This window comes from Crocodylus porosus, unplaced genomic scaffold (genome assembly GCF_001723895.1).
Source record: "Crocodylus porosus isolate Cpor-Errol unplaced genomic scaffold, CroPor_comp1, whole genome shotgun sequence".
In the NCBI taxonomy this organism is placed as follows: domain Eukaryota; kingdom Metazoa; phylum Chordata; order Crocodylia; family Crocodylidae; genus Crocodylus; species Crocodylus porosus.
The window spans coordinates 166,004,293-166,023,766 of NW_017728906.1; the positions used below are offsets into that span (position 1 = coordinate 166,004,293).

General features: G+C 43.9%; 1 protein-coding gene across 2 annotated transcripts in view; it reads left to right on the forward strand.

The window, feature by feature from the left end:
- The window catches only part of LNX2 (ligand of numb-protein X 2), a 91,343-nt gene that overhangs the window by 43,543 nt on the left and 28,326 nt on the right, over positions 1 to 19,474 (forward strand). For both annotated transcript variants that reach the window (XM_019530138.1, XM_019530139.1), the window contains exon 2: positions 11,980 to 12,477. In XM_019530138.1, the coding sequence (XP_019385683.1) occupies positions 12,077 to 12,477 (401 nt within the window). In that variant the 5' untranslated portion in view covers positions 11,980 to 12,076. The remainder of the gene's footprint in view (positions 1 to 11,979; positions 12,478 to 19,474) is intronic.

Here is a 19,474-nt window from a genome sequence, read left to right on the forward strand (position 1 = left end):
TATACCAGGACTCTAGTCTTAGTACTCCTGCCTTTCCAGAACTGTGCAACTTTTCAAATGCTAAGCCCCTTTCTTTGGCATTATAACTTTTTTTTTTCAATCCCCAAAGTTAGAAGTAGGGAGCATTTTTTTGTATTTTTTAAAAAGAAACCTTACAGTTTTACCTCTATCACCAAGTTGCATTGAAATCTGAATTTCCTGCATATGACACCAAAGCCCAGGTATCTGTCATTAACACAGATGTTATGAAGCCAACACAGAATATTGTTCTAAGTCTGCTTCATGTGTTGTTTATTATTGTAATTGCATAGTAAGCTGTATCTCTTGAGGCAGGTCACATTTAATAGAGGATATAGACTTGGAAAGCTGACATAGAACCCTACACAGGTTCTTTAGCATCAGGAGTTCCTCATGAGAAATACAATGAGATTAAATGAGAGATTCTCCTGCCTCTAATTCAGTCATGCTATTGCCTATTTAAAACAGCTAACTGAGTCATAAAATTATATATGGTATTTACTACTCAACATATTAAACTGAGTACTGAATATGGAGCTAGAAATTCCTACTTTTATTCTAGCTCTGCTTTCATTTTAGGCAAGTGATTCAACCTCTCTGAGTTCCCCATGTGTAAAATAAGGATTATGTTCACATACCCTGTGTGGATATTATGAGGTTTAGTTTATATATGTTTCAAAATGTAAAGACTGCATGATTTTGATGAATAAAAATACTAATTACCAGCTTCCTAATATGTTTAGCTATCATGGTGATGAATACAGTTTGAAAACAAGAATAGAATTCAGACATCTTTAAAATACCTTCTCTTCCAATACAATGTCAATTTAAGTGACCTGCAGCCCCAGTGGTAGTGATGATACGGTACTTTGGGCTATCACCTGGGCTGGGTTGGAGATGCTGTGCATCTTCCTACTGGTAAAAATCTGCTCATCCAGCTAGGGAAGGAGGATCCCTTCTGTTTAGGTGCTTTTGGACAGCGTAGCCCCTTTGTAGTAACTCTGAGCCCTGTCCCCCACCCCATGGTGTAGGTGATGAGGAAGGGCATGGCTGGGATATCATTGTAATTCAGCAGCTGTCAGCTATTGAAATCATTTTTGCAGATATTTTAGCAACCAGCACAATTAGAGCACCATGAGGCTGAGAGGGAATGAATCATCACAGAAGAACTGTAGATGGGGAGGAAATAGCTGTTCTTTAATCTCTTTTTTACACTAGGTAGTGATTGTGTGTGTGTGCATGTGTGTGTAGAATGACGAATGTCTAACATATATCTGTTGTTCTTGTAACAATGAAATCTAGATTCCATCAGTCTTGGAAGGAAATCGAGAACATGCAAGGCTGCTACTGAGGACAGCAGAGGTGCAAAGGAGTAGTCATAACTGAAAAACTATTTGGGGGTGGGAGGTAGACAGGGAAATTTAAAACTGATAATGAGTAACATCTCATCTTCCAGTATTTGAATGTGAGATTTTGAGTATGTCTTGCTAAAATGTCTTTTGTGCATTCATATCAAAATGCATTATTATTTTTACCTTCCTTCAAACTGACGTTAGTGTTTGTTCTTTATGGTATACGTGAACAGATCAGCAAACAAGGGGCCCTGCTTTCTCTGTGTTTTTAACTTAATGTTCTTTCTTGACGAGGAAAGTAAAAACCATGGAACTTTCATGCATTAAAAAATAGACATGTTAAGTGTGTCCAGGAATTTGTGCAGATTCATGGAAGAATTCTAGTTGTGTCAGTAAATCAGAACTATAAAAGGTCTACATATAAAACCGGTTTTCAGTTGAAAAATGATCTGCTAATTTTTTTTTTTTTTTTGCACAGCTGGATGTCTAGCTATGGCCTGTTGCCAAAGGGACTATAAATTAGAAGGGAGACAAGGGCATTGCTGCACTATTCTGCTGTTATAATAAAATCCCAAGAGACTTATTTTCCAGTGAATGATGCAACTTGAAAGACAGACTCCTAACACTACTTTTTTTCTACAGGTTGTTTTCGCTTATTTGCAGTTTTATTTAGCTGATACTATAATTCTAACAGTGTAGACACCTCAGCAGTTGTATGCAGTCATGCTGGATACAGGATATTAAATAGAGATGAATTCTAAAGTTATAAATTTTGAAGCACTTGATAATGTAGCAGAACTCAGATGCATCTCAGGGTTAGATTCCTTGCTCCCTTAAAGATGAGGGTTTGTGAACTGGCTAAGGGGGAATATAAGGCTGCAACCAACAGCTATACAGGACCACTCAGGTGCTTCAGCTGTGGTAGGTTTGTTTTTTTTTTAAATATATTATGTATATATTTCAAAAGACACTGATTCTCTGATCAGCTGTGTGAGCTCCAGCTGAGTAGAGAAGCAGTGTCCTTTGAGATGAAAGCCACAGCAAACATGTAAGCAGTATATCTTTAATTTGGTGACCCATGGCACATTAAACAGACTCCTGGCAGGACACTGCTCTATAAACTGCCTGGCTGCATTCTTGTAAATAGGCTATCAGGTCAGTATTGGTAGATTTAGTTGGTTAAAAATCGACCATCAGTATTAGCCAAGAAAATCTTTATCAGTGCACCCCTATTACAAAGCTTCACATATTGAGCATCCATCCATGTTTTACCAAGTTTTCATATTGCAAAATGACTACAAAAGCATATAACTACATGTTATATGCATGTTAAACAACATGCAGCAGCTTCCCACAAAAATCCCTTACAGAACTCCATTTCTTCTTATAGAACCCCATGAATTTAAATTATCCTCCCTTTAAAAAAAGAAAAAGAAAGAAACCTATTACCTCAGTAACAATGTGAAACTCTCTGCCCCTCCTACCAGTCTTCTCTTTTGATTCAGTGAAACAAGTGTGTCCAGTCTTTTTTCCTCCACTTCTTCTCTGCTGCCTCTGCTCCAATCTTTTCTTTATCCGAATCAATGCAGTATTTCAGTTCATGAAGCCCCAGCTTCAAGCACTCTTTCAGTGAAAGCCAACCCCTTCAATACCCAGAGGGTTTTTTTCCTTTCTATATACTAGTTTTAATACTTACTAACAGTGCCCTTAATACTGTTTCCTCAGGCCTCTTTGGTAATACCATCTCCTATGTTAAGGACTGGCTTATTTTTGTGACACTCAAGAAACAACATACCCTTTCCTACACAACCTTTGCATATATATGTACACTCCCAAAACACATCCAACCATTTTTTCATCCCCACACCCTCTCTCTTGGAAACATTTTCTGTTCTCGCCAAGCTCCATCTATGTTGTATCATTGTCACCAACAAGATACTTTTGTATAATGAGCCATGTCAGATCAGCATGCTTCCCTTTTTCATGCGTCAGCCACCTCCCACCACACCCTTTTCACTTTTCCTTCTGTAAGGTCCCCCACCGATGCTATCCTCGCTGTCTGTCTCACTCTTATCAGTCTCTTGTGATCTTTCAGGACCTCCAGGGCCATCTCTCCTATTTTGTACATTCTTATAAAACTTTCCATTCTTATGTAATGAACAGGAGGTTGCCATGCCCATGGCTTTTTCCAAGAGCCCCCATGTATTCCACATCTTCTCAAGATCATACCTGCCAAAAATCAGGTAAAGCATGCTGCGTTTCCTTTTCCTGCTGTTGCTACTTTACACCCTACACTTTAGATGGTTTGTATAAATGATACTTATGCCCAGTATCCCCCATTTCCCTATCTCTTTTGCTTTATACAGTTCCATTCTGGCTAGCTTTTCTTTCTCCACTTTTGAAGAAAAAAGTCTTATTTCCCTTTTTATTTTTACTAACTGCTGCCATGATGATGGAAACACAGTTCCGGTGTACAAAATGATTATCAGTAGCACTGCTTTATCTGTCACCACTTCTCCAGCAAAGGACAGTGTCCTTCCCATCCATAATGCTTGCCATACCCTTGCTGTCACTTTTCCCTCACACTTATTATTTCTGTTCCCTTTTGCCTTGATTGGTATGCCTAAAACTTTGATCTCTCCCTCCATGACTTCTAGTTCAAGCTTCTCTAGGTCCTTCCAGTTTCCCACTCTCATTATAGTGCTTTTAATTTTGTTTAATTTAGACTCAATTGCTTCACCATACTCCATAGCATGTTTTAGTACCCTTTCAATTGATAATTTGTTTCTAATCACTACAATGATGTCATCCATATAGAGTGCACACTTTGTCTTTCTCATTCCCAGTATCATTACCCTAATTATGATTTTATCTTTCCTTGTTCTTTGTGCCAGTGGCTCCATTGCACATACAGACAGTATTGGTGACAGTGGGCACCTTTGTCTTACCCCTGTTAGGATTTTAAAGGCTCTGCTCAGATGTCCATTTATTAGCATTTGGCTTTCCACCTCTTGTTATAACACACGTATCCATCCTATCAATTTCTTTGGGAAGCTCATTTTTCTTAACATTTCAGACATAAAATCATGTACCACTCCATCATATGCTTTCTCTGGATCCAAATTTGCTATTGCTGTATTTCATTTCCTCTTTTGAACATGTGTCAGTGTATCTCTCATCAGCTGGATCAAGTCAGAAATTCTCCTGCCTGGGGTGGTGCAGGTTTGATCTTTGTGTGTGTGTTTTTTGGTCAGGTTCTTCCATATTCTCAAAGTAGCTGTCTTTGCCAATAACCTGTTGTCTGTATTTAGCAGGATAATCAGTCTCCATCTCTTTAGAAGCTTTCCACCCATTCGTGAATAATGAAATTGCTGTTCCACTTGTAAAACCCTTCTATTCCTCTCTTTTTTTCCAGTATTCCTTTGAAAAACTCCACTATATCTGTCCATGGCCAGAATGTCTCGTAAAATTCCGTGGGTAGTCATCTGCTCCTGTCAGTTTTCCTCTCTTACAAGTTCTTAAGCATTCCTCCACATTAAATCAGGGGTGGGTGAAATACGGCCTGTGGGCCATATTTGCCCCACCAATTGATTCTGTCCAGCCTGTGAGCGGGCATCCTGGGCAGAGACTCTGGCTCTTGCCTCTGGCGCTGTGGGAAATGCTGGGTGGAAGCAATCCCACCCCCACAGCCAGCTCCACGCAGTAGGCCTTGGGCAAGCCAGGCTTGGATGGTCCAGCAGCCTGATCCGCTGCAGCATGCTCTGTGCTGCTGGCTCCCTGCCATCACCACCGCCCCCCTGCCTCTGTACCATCCACCCAGCCTGTGTAGCTATAGCGGAGGATCTATCGATGCCTTAGTATTGGGGAAGCTGGGGGAGAGGGGTGAAGGGTTAGGAGGGGTCACCGTGTGCAACAGACTGAAGTGAATCATTCTGTGGCAGCCCAGGGAGAGCAGGGCAGTTGTGGTACCAAGTGTTCCAGGATCTTGTCACTTCACCTGCTCACCACCTTTTAATAGCAGCCATGGCAGCCTCTGAGACTGCCAGGACTTGTAGTTCCCCCACACTGTGCCCTGCTCTGGCCTGGTTCCCCCACCTTGGGGCCAAGTAAGAGGGAGGAAGGCACCATGGGTGCAGGCAGTCATGCATTGGTGCCATGGGCCCATGGCTGTTCTTCACCCTCTCACCCCTCTGTGCCCCATGGCAGGAGGAGCTTATGTCTTCCCACCAAGGGCTTGGGAGAAGGGAGGGAGGAGCAAAGCTTTCTGTAGGAACCCCCCTCATACCCCCCACACAGCATGCACTCTGTGTACACACCCTCTGTATACTACTCGAACAAAAACATAAATAAGACGAGAAATATTTTTTTAAAAATATTTTAATTTTATTATAGTAGATGCTTGATTTATGTTTTACCATATGATTTGCTTTTTATGTACAATTTGGTAAAATATCTTCATCATTAATTGCATGTGTATGGCCCCCAACACCTCACTGAAGCTCATTAAGTGGCCTTCCAGTCAAAATAATTGTCCACCCCTACTTTAAACTTACCTTTTTTCCTGTCTTCCGTATTGCCTCTTCCTTTAGTTTTTTTTCAGTCTCTTCCAGAAAATTCTTCATTTTCTGTCTATTTCCTTCTTCTGGTACAGTTCTTCATAGAAACGCCTTATTGCTCCTAGCATCTCCTCCTGCTTTTTTCTGTTTGGGCTCCACCTTCTATCTATACTGCTTTTAGCCCTCTCTTCGCTGCCTTCACTCTGGCCAAAATGCATCAGGAATGCACTTCATTTTCTTCCACCCACGGTGCTTGTGCTAAAAATATTTTCTTTCCTTTTACTGTTAAACCATCTTTCCAGCTCCCGCTTTGTCTCATCCAATTCCTCTCATACCTGTCTTTCTTCTTTGGCTTCCTTAAGCAATTCCTGCATTTTTGTTTGCAGCTCTCTCAGTTCTTTAGTTCTTCTAAATTCTTCAAGGCCCGCACAGTGACGGTGGGAGTGGAGCAAGGGTAGGTACTGCCCAGCCCAGGGCAGTGAATGGGACGCCAGGGTCGGGAGCCCCTTCGGTAGCCATTCCTCTCAGCGCCATCACTGCCTGCTCCGCCCCCCACCCACTCCAAGCACAGCCTTGGCTCAGCCCCTCACAGGGCCCCTGGCCCTGAGCCTGCAACGGGCAGCCTTCCCTCACCTGTGCACAAATCTGGGGGGCCACATACCCCCCATGTCTTACCTGAGAGTGTATGCAGCAGCAGGGAGCCACCCTTATTCCCCCTGGATGAGGCACCTGCAGCTGTGTCCCACTTCCAGCCCTGAGGTCCCATTCACTGCCCTGGCTGGGCAGCACCTGCCCCTGCCCCACTCCCTCACTCTCTGTGGAGACCTCAATCTGCCCTTCATCCTCCTCCCCTGCATCCCTTCCCCCACCACAGACTTACCTGCAGGATGCTGCATTCCTGTAAATCGGGTAATACGACTGGTTAATAATTGGATATCGGTGTCAGCCAAGAAAATATTTATTAGTGCACCCCTATCAAATAACTGCTTTCAGTAAAGTCCAAAGCATCCTGCAGTCCTTCCTACCTCACTTTTGGCCAGGGTCTGTTGGAAAAGTTGTTGAGAAAGAAGAGCAGCTGATTTTCATGGAGCTGAGAATGCTACTAAAGAAATATGTAAAGCCATCTCCAAATAACGCTGTTTAACCTTCTACGTGTGTGTCAACAGCACTTTCTGATTCACTGTGTTGGAAGCTGCTAACACATTAGTATTACTATTAGCATTTAGCAAATACTAGCATCTTTTTCTCTGTTAGATCACCTGCCAGCACAAATTTTGCCATCTTTGTCACAATTAAAGCTGAAACTTAGATGGTAAAGATATAGATATTGGAAGAAGTTGGTTCTGTGAGATTTGTCTCATGTCCCTTTCTTTCAGTAACCTGCTCCAAAAATGTAAAGATTTTAAAACAGCAGTTGATAAGATTAACATCAGGTGAGGTCACCTTGAACCAGTTCCTTCAGGAACTGACTACAGATTTCCTACTATAACCAGGAGATACCGTCTGCCAACCACAGGCTAGACACTTCCCACTGGCTTTTGCTAGTCATGGAGGAAATGGCTACATCTGAGACTGAGATGATCTCATTACCAAAGTTAAATAGCTGTTAGGTAAGGAAGAGTCTGCTTTCTCCTTTTGAATCAGTTTTCATCATTACATCACATACAATTCATTATCTGATCAGCCCTAGCCACAAAACACCTTAAAGCTGGTACAGAAACTAGAAAGAATAGTTGATCAGATAGCCCTCTCCCCAGAACACTCTCTGTATTGCATACTTAACAGTACTCTGGCAAAGGAGTTAAAGGCTGCTAGTCTCTACCACAGATCACAAAACCTTGATGTTATAATTGAATATATTCTGTACTGTTGCTACCCCTGGCTATTTTCAAAGGGCCTAGGCCAAGCTGTGTGGCTAAAGTAGAAGGCCCAAATGTCTGAGTTAATCATATATTAAATCCATTTGCAGACATAACCAATCTGGTTAGGAATATAAAGGAAGAAATCAGCATGTCCAGCTAAAACAATAACTAGATTAAATTAAATGGACCACAAGGCCTGGAAGGAGACATTATGGAAGAACTGACCTTAAAGTAGGTAATCCAAGTATTCTATCATAGCTTTAGCTTTAAAATGTTAGTAGTAGTGATTAATGTAACCAAATTCATTATCTGTAACTTTTCTATAATAACTATATCTGTTAAGTTTCATAGATAAATTGTAAAAAGAAAGCAGCTGTCAGTGAACCAAGGTGGGGGAAGAAAACCCAGGGTGGTGGCAACCAACTTTCCATGATGATGAAGCAAGGGCATAAAAATCCTCCCTTCCAGAATTTGTAATTTTAATCAGGACTTAAAATAATTTACATGTTCCATGTCCACAAGAGAACTGGTTTATTCTAGTTTCAAAGGTTTCAGTAAAACAAATTAGAATTAAACCATTATCAGATAATGTTTATTAGAATATTAGAACAACCCATCTATAAATATAGGGGATAGACTGGAGAGAAATATGAAGAACTCAGCAAATTCAAGAAGTCTGCATGCCACCCACATCCCCACTCCTGAGTCTCTACAGCTGGTATAGGTAAGGATCTGTATATCACTGTTTCTGGTAGCTAGATGAATACTGAGATAAGTATTTGTGCTTTGAGATACAAGCAGTAAAAGGTCAGACTGTAGACCTGTCTCGCCACTTTTAGCAGTAGCCAACCTATCAGTTAACCTGTAATTCAGGCAACACTACTCTTCTCTTGCCACCAGTCCAATCCACTCATGTACTATCAAGAGTAAGCCACGATGTCATATGAAAGAAAGATGCATAGGGCAGACTGTCCACTTGAGTAACCATGTACAGCAAATTAAAGAACAGTATTACGATATTCAGATGGCAGCACTGTTAGGAATGATTTTATCCTTCACAGTCCCCAAGGCAATCACTTAATACAAGTACCCACTGGTATTCAGGTGTGGTTATATCTGCATAACTTCTATAAGTAATGTTGCTCTCTAGGCTTACCTGACATTTTACATTTTGTACAATGAGATGTGATGATTTTAAACATCATCCTGAACACACATATACCCTTGAACTTTCTTATTTTTATCTTTTAAAAGTGTTTCATCTAGTAAGAATTATTTTTTTTGCCCTGTATTTAAAAAGCTGATGTTGGCACCTTTTTTTCTTATACAGTACTTCCCAGGCATATATCTTATATGATGCCACTTTACATTCTGTAAAACAGGGGTGTCAAACATGGCCCACAGATGTGGTCTGTGAAGCCCCATAATCTGACCCCCTGTTGACCTATGCACTGTGGTGGACTGGGATGTGTGCTCCACCTGTGACACTCACTGAAGCTAGTTCCCAGTCTGCACTGCCCATGGTGCTCACTAGGTCTGTAGTCAGATATACTGGATGAGGTTTACGGGAGAGTATGTGTTGGTGGGGTTGGTCCATGGGCCTGATCCAGCCCATAGACTGACTTCATGCTACTCATTGAGCTCACGGGGTCAAGTGAGTTGGACACCCTTGCTGGAAAAGAATGATGTACAAGTAACTTGCTTTTAAAAGACTCCAAATGTGATTTTTTTTTTTTCACCTGTTCTTTTTGATCAGTCTTTTTGATGACTTCTGGTAGCCAGACTTTGATTTCTGAGTCAATAGTACTGAACTACCAAACAGATCTAGAGAAGTTCAGTTAGCAAAGCTGATTGCTGTGTTTCTTGCTTATTATGGTTTGAATATTTTAAAAATAAGGGTAATGTTGATTATGGTTAATAGCTGGCGTGGGCATAACTTTTAGATGATAGCTCTTAAAAGTGGCTTTGCTGTTTTTCTCCTTTTGCCCTTGCTGGGCTGGTTTTGTCTTTTTAACATTATAGTGAAAACACTAAAATATTAGAACAAGCTGTACCTGCTGCATTCTGTTCACATGTGCCTGGGACATGACACAGTGAACAATAATCTTGTAATGTCCAGATGCTTTTTGGAAAAATACTTACATTTTTCTTAGAACACTTATGCTCTGGCTGAGTTTCTGGTGTGAAGAGCACTCTTCAGGAAAGACACATACTTTCATGTGATTGAGCAGCATAAATGTGCAGGTTAGAAATTCCGTTGTATCCAAAGGAAGAGTCTTGGCATTAGGTTTCTAATCTCCTTTTCAAATCTTTGATTCCTTAGATAATATATTTAAGGCTATCTTCCATGTAATCTGCTTTGGGGTTTCATTTGCATTCATTTTTAACCATTAATAAAGAACTGCTGCCCTGTTGCCTCACAAAATCCTTTCCAGAAGGTGAACATTATCTATTGCAAGATAGGGCAATGAGGAGCACCAGTTTCTTCTGCGGTATGGAATCCAGGATTACAAATTACTATTTAATCCTTTCTGCATCAAAAGGTATCATAATCTTTGCAAAATGTGCTCTAAGTCTTGTGTTCAGCTCTGTGATGTTAGAGGAAAAAAAGTACAGGTTTTATTAGGAAGTATAATGCATGGTAAAATCTGTACACTCCCAATGAATTTTAAAATGCATGTATTTATAGCTAAATTTCAGTATCTAAAAACAAGTATGGTGTTCTTAGATTAGCCACTTTTACCTGTGAGAGATGTAGTTATTTTACTGATATCCAGTAAGCTTTTTCATATGACCAGTACCTGGCAGGTCAATTTTTTTTTTTTTTTTTTTACAAAAGTTAAAACAGACATCTTTAATCAACAGCAGTACAAAGAAACTTCTAAAGAACTAATAGTTATCCAGAGAGAGAATAGCTAAAACATGTTAGTTTATTTTCTCCTGCTCAAACAAAAACATTCCACTTGCAAACAATAGTCATTGTACAGTTTTGTAAGGGGAGACAAAATTGGAATAAGATGTGATGTGTAGCCAACCACTCTTACAAATTTTGTCTGATGCAGAAATTAAGGTTTTGTGACAGGATGGCTAAGCTGTCTAGTTTCTGACTCTGATTCTTGTTGTAACTCTTCAAGTTAGCATGCATTTGTGTTACAAGTGAAGTATTGTAATGAGGGAGGATGGAATGTTGGCTCTGACGTATAAGAATCCTCACGGGGTGCAAATTCTTCCCATGTGAGTGTGCCATGGGCTTAATGTTGTTAGATGTAGGAGCAAACAAGTCTCCTGGAATGAGTGGAACACAGTGTCTGATCAGTTTATATCAAATCTTCTGACTTTTCACCTTGATTATTTTAAATCAAACATTTCCTGTTGGGTAGAATCCATGGGCTACTGGTAGGGGGTGCACAGGGGTGCACGTGCCCTCCTTCCCCCCCTCCCCCAAGAGCCAGCACTGATACTGTCGGTAGGGCTGGTGCCCCCATTGACAGGGCTGCCACTGTCGGCAGCTTCTGTGGGTGCCCCCCCCCCCCGATTCAGGAGGTGTCTGTCACTATTAGTAGAATCAGTTCTCTTTTAATGTTCAGTAATCTTCTAAAGATGACATGCGCGCATGTATGTGTGTGTATGTGTGTGACCAGAGTTCATATTCCTTATGGGATGTCACATACTGAGCTACCACTAAAATTAATTTTAAGAAGTGGTATACTTCAAAAGTTTTCATGTGTAGCACTATGCTTGCATAGCATAAGTCTTAAAAAAGAAAAGAAAGAAAAAAGAAACAGGACCAGAATGCTGAACAAAAGCACATTAGAAGGTACACTTGATTAATTGGTCACATAACATTTATTCTACAATGGGATATTTTTATCTTAGTCACTGATTACTCACGCCTAAAAAGGTAGCATAATATAGTATCCCTGCTGTTTAACATGAAAATTCTTTTGTAGGTATAAGCTTTGCCATGTAACACCTGACGGCAATAAAAAGTTTCTTTTGTAAGACGATCAATATTATAGATTTTTTTTCCATTTTATTCTCTTATGATGAATTTTCTAACTGGAAAAGAAATCAGTTAATCTGATTATGGCATTTGAATATATTTTTTGTAACCAAGAGCGATTTAAGTAGCTCTAATCAGTTTTCATATTCATACTGCCTGAATAATTTTAATTTTCTTGACTGTTGCAGAAAATGACACTTCATGAAAGAATACAAGTCATGTGTCTTTAGAAAGAAAAAAAAGACTACCAAACAAGTCTAGCAAAATCTGCCCTTGTTTGATGCAATGGGTACCGCAAATGATGAAATGGCTTCAGTGGAGCACAGCCCTTCCTTGAACCCTCTGTGCTTTGAATGCGGCCAACAGCACTGGACAAGAGAGAACCACCTGTACAACTATCAGAATGAAGTGGATGATGACCTGGTCTGCCATATTTGCCTTCAGCCCTTGTTGCAGCCACTGGATACCCCTTGTGGACACACATTCTGTTACAAGTGCCTAAGGAACTTTTTACAGGAGAAAGATTTCTGTCCATTGGATCGAAAAAGGCTCCATTTTAAGCTCTGCAAGAAATCCAGTATCCTTGTTCATAAACTGTTAGACAAATTATTTGTTTTATGCCCCTTTTCTTCAGTATGTCAGGAAGTAATGCAACGATGTGATCTGGCAGCACATCTTAAAAACAGGTGAGCAGTGGAGGAGGGTACAAAGTACATCTATTGTATAGAAAAGATTTTGTAGGGCTTTTCTATAAAAAAAACAAAACAAAAAAAAATGTACCAAAAATAATTGGTATGTGAGATGTTTAGTAATTATGCTCCTTGAGAAGATCAACAGCCCATTGTGATTTATTTATTTGTTAGTTTGTTTATTTTAAGGGGGTAAAGATTCCCCGCAGCTCTGGCAGTGCGAGGTGGTGGCGGCTGTGTGCTAGCTGGGGGTCTTTGCGGGCAAGCGCTGCCACTGTGGAGCTATACCTTTGCCTCTGGATCCTAGAGGTAAATGGGGCTTGGGGGCTGTGGGGCAGGACTGGGGAAGATGGTTGGGGGCTGAGGGGGCAGGGGATGCCGCTGGCCTCAGGTGGCACACCATAGCCAGAAGCAGGGCCAGGGTGGCGAAGGCAGGGGTACAGGGCCAGGGGGTGAGGGCAGCAGTGCTCCTCTGTGGGGGGCTTTGTGGGCAAGTGATGTGGGGCACAGTGGGGTGGTGCCCTCCATGTTCAGGCTGCACACATGCCCCGGCCACCTGCCCAGGGGAGGGGGAGGTGGAGGCTGGCATGCAGTCAGCTACACATCTCCATGGCCAGCTCTGCGGTGGCGGTGAGGGATGGGGGCTCATGCACGGCAGCCGCTGCTGCTTACCTATAGGTCTATGCCAGCAGTGATGGCCGCTGCCTACAAAACCTCCCTGCACCACTGCGGAGCCGTGCCCAGAGCTGGGCAGCCGGCTGCAGGGTGGCAGCAGCAGTGTGGTGGTAGTAGGGCGGTGCACAGCCATCCCCATCACCATCCCACGCCATGGCCACGGCCATCACCACACTGCCATTGCCACCCTGTGACCAGCTGGACAGCTCCGCGGCGCAGTGGGGAGGTTCTCTACGCAGCAGCCCTTACCGCTGGTATGGGCAACCTCACAGATAAGAACCAGTGGCTGCTGTTTGCCAGTGGTGATGGCCGCTGCTTACAAAACCTCCTGCTGCTGCTGCGGAGCTGTGTGGCTGGCCGCAGGATGGCAGTGGCAGTGTGGTGGCAACCATGGCTGTGGCGCAGTGAAGCACGGGATGGTGGTGGGGATAGCTGTGTGCTGCCCATACGCCACCGTGCTGCCGCCACCGCCCTGCAGCCAGCTGCATAGCTCTGGGCATGGCTCCGTAGTGGTGCAGGGAGGTTTTGTAGGCAGATCTCTGCCTACCCAAATGGCTTCTTGACAGCCAGGAGCAATCCCAGCACACAGGACTGCCCATCCCCAGAGGGGAACTCTTTCTCTTCCTCCCTCTCCACCACTGCCACTGGGCAGGGAGGGGGGTTCTGTTTGGCGCTGGGGGGGACTTTTCCCCCTGCTTCTCCCCCACCGCCACAAGGTGAGGAGGTGGGGCTCTATGCGATGCTGCCCAGCCTCAGAGGGACTCTTCCCTACCACTCCCCCCACCACCCCCTTGCGGGGCAGGGAGTGGGGTTCTGTTCAGTGCTGAGGGGAACTCTTTTCCCCCCCTCCCCCCCCACCAGGCTATAGTGTGGGGAGGGGGGCTCTGTGCGGCACTGCACGGCCCGGCCTAGTTGGGGTGCAGGGATTGGCTGTAACAGCCGCAGCTGCTGGGGGTAGCCCTTCCCCCATGGCCTGGACCAGCCTCGCTCATCCCTGGCTAAGGCAGCTGTACAGCAGGGCCAGATGGGGCTGCAAGAGCAGGACCACCCCTGGCAGGTGCAGCGTGGTAATGGGGACGCTGAGCCGTGTCAGCGAGTGCAGCCTGGTGTATGTGGTCTGTGGCTAGCTGGGCTGCAGCTTACCCAAGCCGGGCTGGAGGGGCCGTGGGCCAGGAGCCCAGCAGCTGTCCAGCACAGAGGCTCACTGAGGCCCCAGGTGGAGAGCGCAGGGAGAAGGGTTCATTCCTCCCTCCATCCCTTCTGGTCCCTTCTGCCAGCCACAAAGGCCACTGCTACAAGCCTCTCCCTCTGCTCCCTGGCAGACAGGCAGACCCTGGCTGTGGTGGGGAAGGAGAGAAGAATAAACCCCCTGTCTGCCCACTTTGCTTTAACAGGACTATGCTAGCTGGTGTCTTGCCATGTTCTGTCCCTGCTCAGGCTTGAACAGAGGAGTGGGGCCAGCCCTGCTATGGAGCAGAGAGTACAGGCCCACCCAGAGAGCATGCTGGGATGCTGGAGATCTCTGGTTTAACTTAAAACAGGAAGGGGTTTGGGACAGACATTGTATAAACTGGTTTGAGCTCAGTCAGTTACGTCTGATACCACATTCAACCAGATTTATCTCAAACTGGTTTTGGCCATTTTGAAGATGGTTTATGTGCACTGAATGTCTGTTCTGTTACAGATTTAGAACAGTTTCTGATCACTTAAACCAATTTATGTGTAATGTCAGTCCCTAGTCAACAGGGGTAAGGCACTCTGAACTTCGCATGATTGGGTGCCTTATGGGTAGCTATGAGTTGTGCTGTTACATGGTGGGACCCACCTGTTTGGCTAGGGTGACCGTACATCCTGGTTTGGCCAGGACAGTCCTGGATTCCATAGGCTGGTCCCAGCCGGTTGGTTAAAAGTCCTGGGCTGGAGTCCAGTGGAGCATGATGTGGCAGACAGGCACCACTGCTGTTGTGCGGGATCAAGGAATGCAGGGACTTTGGATATGCAGTATCTTAGGGGGTGCTTGTAGGTGTGCAGGGAGGCTGCTGCAATGTGCTGTAATTACAGCATGTCAGAGCAGATTCTGTTAATCAAGTCTCCTGGAGCATGCTAACTAGTGCACTTCAGCAGCCTCTGTGTCTTGTGTATCAGCGTCCCCCCACTTCAAAATGGCAGTGTGGGCACTTAAAACTCACTGAATTAGCTTTAGTTAAAAGCACCCCCATTGCCATTTTGAAGCATGGGGATGCCAATACACAAGACGCAGCAGGAGCTTTAATTAGAGTGGATATTGGAGCTGCTCTAATTAAAATGCCCCTCCTCTGGAGAACATGTAAAAATGCCCAGGGTGACCGTGTATGCCCACTTTGCTCCTGGAAAGCAGCAGCAGTGCATGCCCACTCATCTGTTTGGTACCATGCTACTTTGCCTCCCCACTGGACTCCAGCCCAGGACTTCTGACCACCTGGCCAGGACCAGCTTATGGAATCCAGGACTGTCCTGGGCAAACTGGAACATGTGGTCACCCTATTTTTGATAGGCATGAGCTATATGTGGTGGCAAGGAGCAGAGCCAGACCAGGCCACCTCTATCATGTGGGGGGCCCCCTGCAGCTCATGTGCAGCTTCCGGCACTTGCACCCACCACAGAGGCAAAGCTCCAGGCGATGGAGCTGGCTCCCTTCCCTGCTGTGCAGGTCCTGGGACTCCTCCAGAAGTTGAGGGGAGCCCCATCCCCTGCTTCCCAGCAGAGTCCTGGGACCTGCATGTGGTGGTAGCAAGTGGGGAAGGCAACTGGCTCCATCATGTGGAGCTTTGCTTTGGTTGTGCGTGAGCACCAGTAGCTGCACATGAGCTGCAAGGAGCCCCATGCAATAGAGGTGGGCCAGCCTAGCTGCGCTCCTTGCTGCCACGTGCAACTCTGGCCAGAGCTGTGCACTGCCAGGCAGCAGTGCCTGCATGAGTCACAAGTTCTCCAAGGTCCTGCCACCTGCTGCTGGTGCCAGCAACGGGGGCTGTCCACTATGGGGGGGTGAGTGTGTCCCTGCACCCAACCCTCCTTCACACCCACACCCTGCCCACCTGAGCTCCCTGTCCCCACTCAGCTGCAGCTCCTCCTCTCCCCCTTCTTGCCCCTGTCACTTCCCTACCTGCTACCCAGAGTGAGTGCTGGAGCAGGGAGATGAGGAGGAGCTGCTGGATGCCAGGGAAGCTGAGCAGGTCCCCCAGCAGCTGCAGCACTGGCAGCAACAGCCCCACCTGGAAACTGTATGCTGGCTGGGCCGGGCTTTTTCGTGCATAAGGATGGGAGTGAGGTGTTCAGGCTGGGCGGGGTAGAATTAATTGGTGAATGTCCACCGGCTGGATAAAATTGCCTGGCAGGCCATATTTAGCGGGATTAGTGGAACAAAATAGGTTTGCATGAAAACTGTAAACCCTACCATGCTGGTTAAACAAATACTGTGTTCTTGGTGCTGGTGAAGTAATGGCCCGTGTGAAAAATTCCTCTGCATTCTTGGTAAGATATTAGCAATGAGTAAATGTTTTTAGGGCCTTCTGTTGCAAAGACTTAAGACAAAACTGATAATGTAATTTATGGTCTCCCTCTTGTCTGGCACCCAACACATTACAATAGTGGTCCCCTGGACATAGTGAGCAAGCAGTAAACTCAAGGTTGCATCCTGTTTTGCTCTTATTGTCAACCTCAGTTTTAACTTATTAATTTCCTGTCACTGTGAGCAGTGTTTGTTGCTGAGGAGCTATGATTTGGAGACTAATCTTTTATGATACCAATAGAAGGACATGATACAGGAAAAAAAATAAACCACCAAATTCAGATGAAGTAAATGTTTATACTTCCCAATTTCTACTGTCTATGCAATGGAGGAAAACCTAATTGGAAGGATACCAGTCTATGTTCAGCTAGAGTGAAAATGTCACTGGGTGCCTTTCATTGTTTTGTTTCTAAATAATCTGTAGGAAACTTTCAGGAAATAAGTAGGTGTCTTTAAATAATTACCATTGTATGACTACAGTGTGGCCAAGTACTGTCAAATCTGGTTTATGGACAGAGTACAGCAAGAACTAAAATGTATTTGCTGCAAGAATTAAAATGTACTCATCTTTATGCGTGCAGCAAATGGGGAAAGGAATCTGGCTGCTGGTAAATAGCACATTTGAGTGCTTGAAAAATTTCAAACATAAAATGGGGAAAGGAATGTAGGCAAGGGCTAAGAAATGATGGCTGTGAAGGAAAAATCTGATGCCAGTTTTGTTTCTACACAGAACACAATATATTTATACCTGTCTGTTTTGTCTTTAGTTTAGGTGTCTTTCACATGTATGTTTAATTTTAAGTGTTTTATGTGTACTGGGAGTTCCAGTAAAGCCTTTACCTTTTTGTCTATAGAAAGGTCTGAGAACTGCAGTGAAATAAAACTTCTTTCTAATTCTTGGCAGCAGATTTCATTGGGTTTTTTTTCCTTCACTTGGGATGGAGTCTCATTTAACTTGCATGCTGGTTTGGAGAAAAATCTTGTATGGCTAACTTAAATATTTTTTTAAAATGGAGAATCTGGCAGGATGCCTATGTCACTGTTGCACTCATGCTTTTGTGTACTTTCCCTTCATTTGTCTTTGAATTAAAGTTAAGGTAGACACTTCATGTCAGGGGTTTGCCCTATTTGTCTACAAAGTACTATATAGGCACACTTTAGAGCTATATGAAGTGGTCATGTGTCTGATGCATGAGTCATTGTGAGATCTCACTTAGCTGAGTCATTAGTCCTATTTATCAGTTTGAACCAGAACTTTCAGTTTGTACACTTTGAATTTGTTATGTTGTTTTTTGCCATATTGATGCAGCTCAAATTTGAATACACGCTAGAGTTACTTTTTTCAGGTACTTTATGTAAAGTACCTGCAGTGGCATATGATACAATAAAAGTGTTGTTTGAATTTTATTTGTAATAGATTAGTGAATCCAATAAGATCCTACTACTAATTATTAGGTATCGGGGAGAGAAATGTAAAATTCAGTACTATTGTCATCCATGGCAGTTTTATAAGCCAGCTTCAGTGAACACTCAGATGAACTTTGTTTCTAAGAAATGGACTATGCTCAGTTAGGTTTGCTGCTAAAACATTCAGCCGCAGAATTTCCAGTGGTTTAATAATCAGCTTCATTTGAGCATAAAAGCTTAAAGAATTTCATAATATCTGCCAGGCAACTCCAGAGTGTATGGTTACTGCAAGCTACTCTGTCAAGGAGATTAGAAGCATGAGGCATACATTTTATTTCATGGTCACTAACTACGCCTCATATAACCGCAGTGCATAATTAGAATCCCCTTGATTTATCAGTTTTTTTTGGGTTCATCAGATTCACATGGAAACCATAGACCCATACAGTCAATAGTCAGAACTTGCTACTTGAACATAATAAACAGCCACAGGGCTTTCTTGTACTTCATTTCCTGAGCAGATGGTACTTGGAATTCTTGTTAATGTTGAAATTAACCAAAAACTTGCTAGGCACAACTCCAAGAAAGTCTTAACTAAACTTCTTTTCAGCATTCCATTTAAATTCACTGTACACTAATGCCAGGAGCATGGGGAACAAGCAGGAGGAGCTAGTCCTCCTGCTCTCCTGTGGGCCTTATGATCCAGTAGGGATTATGGAGACCTGGTGGGACTGCTTGCATGATTGGAATGTAGCCATAGAGAGCTACACCCTGCACATAAATAACCAAGTAGGGAAGAAAGTTGGATGTGTAGCTGTCCATGAGGGAGCAGTACACCTCCTTGGAGGCCAACATCAGCTCCAGAGAAGAGTGGCTCAAAACCCTGCAAGTCAAACTACAGGGGAGGGCACGGTGAGAGAGACCTAACTGTAGGTGTTTACTACAGACCACCAAACCAGGGAGAGGAGCTTGATCTGGAGTTCTCTTGAGAACTGGCAGGGGCCATGCACACATGAAACATTGTTATGATAACTTCAGTTACCCAGATATCTCTTGGAAGGAACACTCGGCTAAGTCAGATCGGTCGCATTGCTTCCTGATCTGTATCAAAGAGCTCTTCATGACCCAGGAAGTGCCTGGGCTACTCAGAGGTAATGATCTCCTAGACTTGGACTTGACCAAAGGAGATGATCTGGTGAGCAAATTCAATATAGAGGGTAGCCTGGGCAGCAACAGTGACCATGGAAACAATCATATTGAACATGAGCCTGCAATGCGATGCTGCGGCTAATAAAGTGACCAAAACGCTGGCTTGCATCCATAGATGCTTCTCGAGCAAATCCTGGGACGTCATTCTCCCCTTGT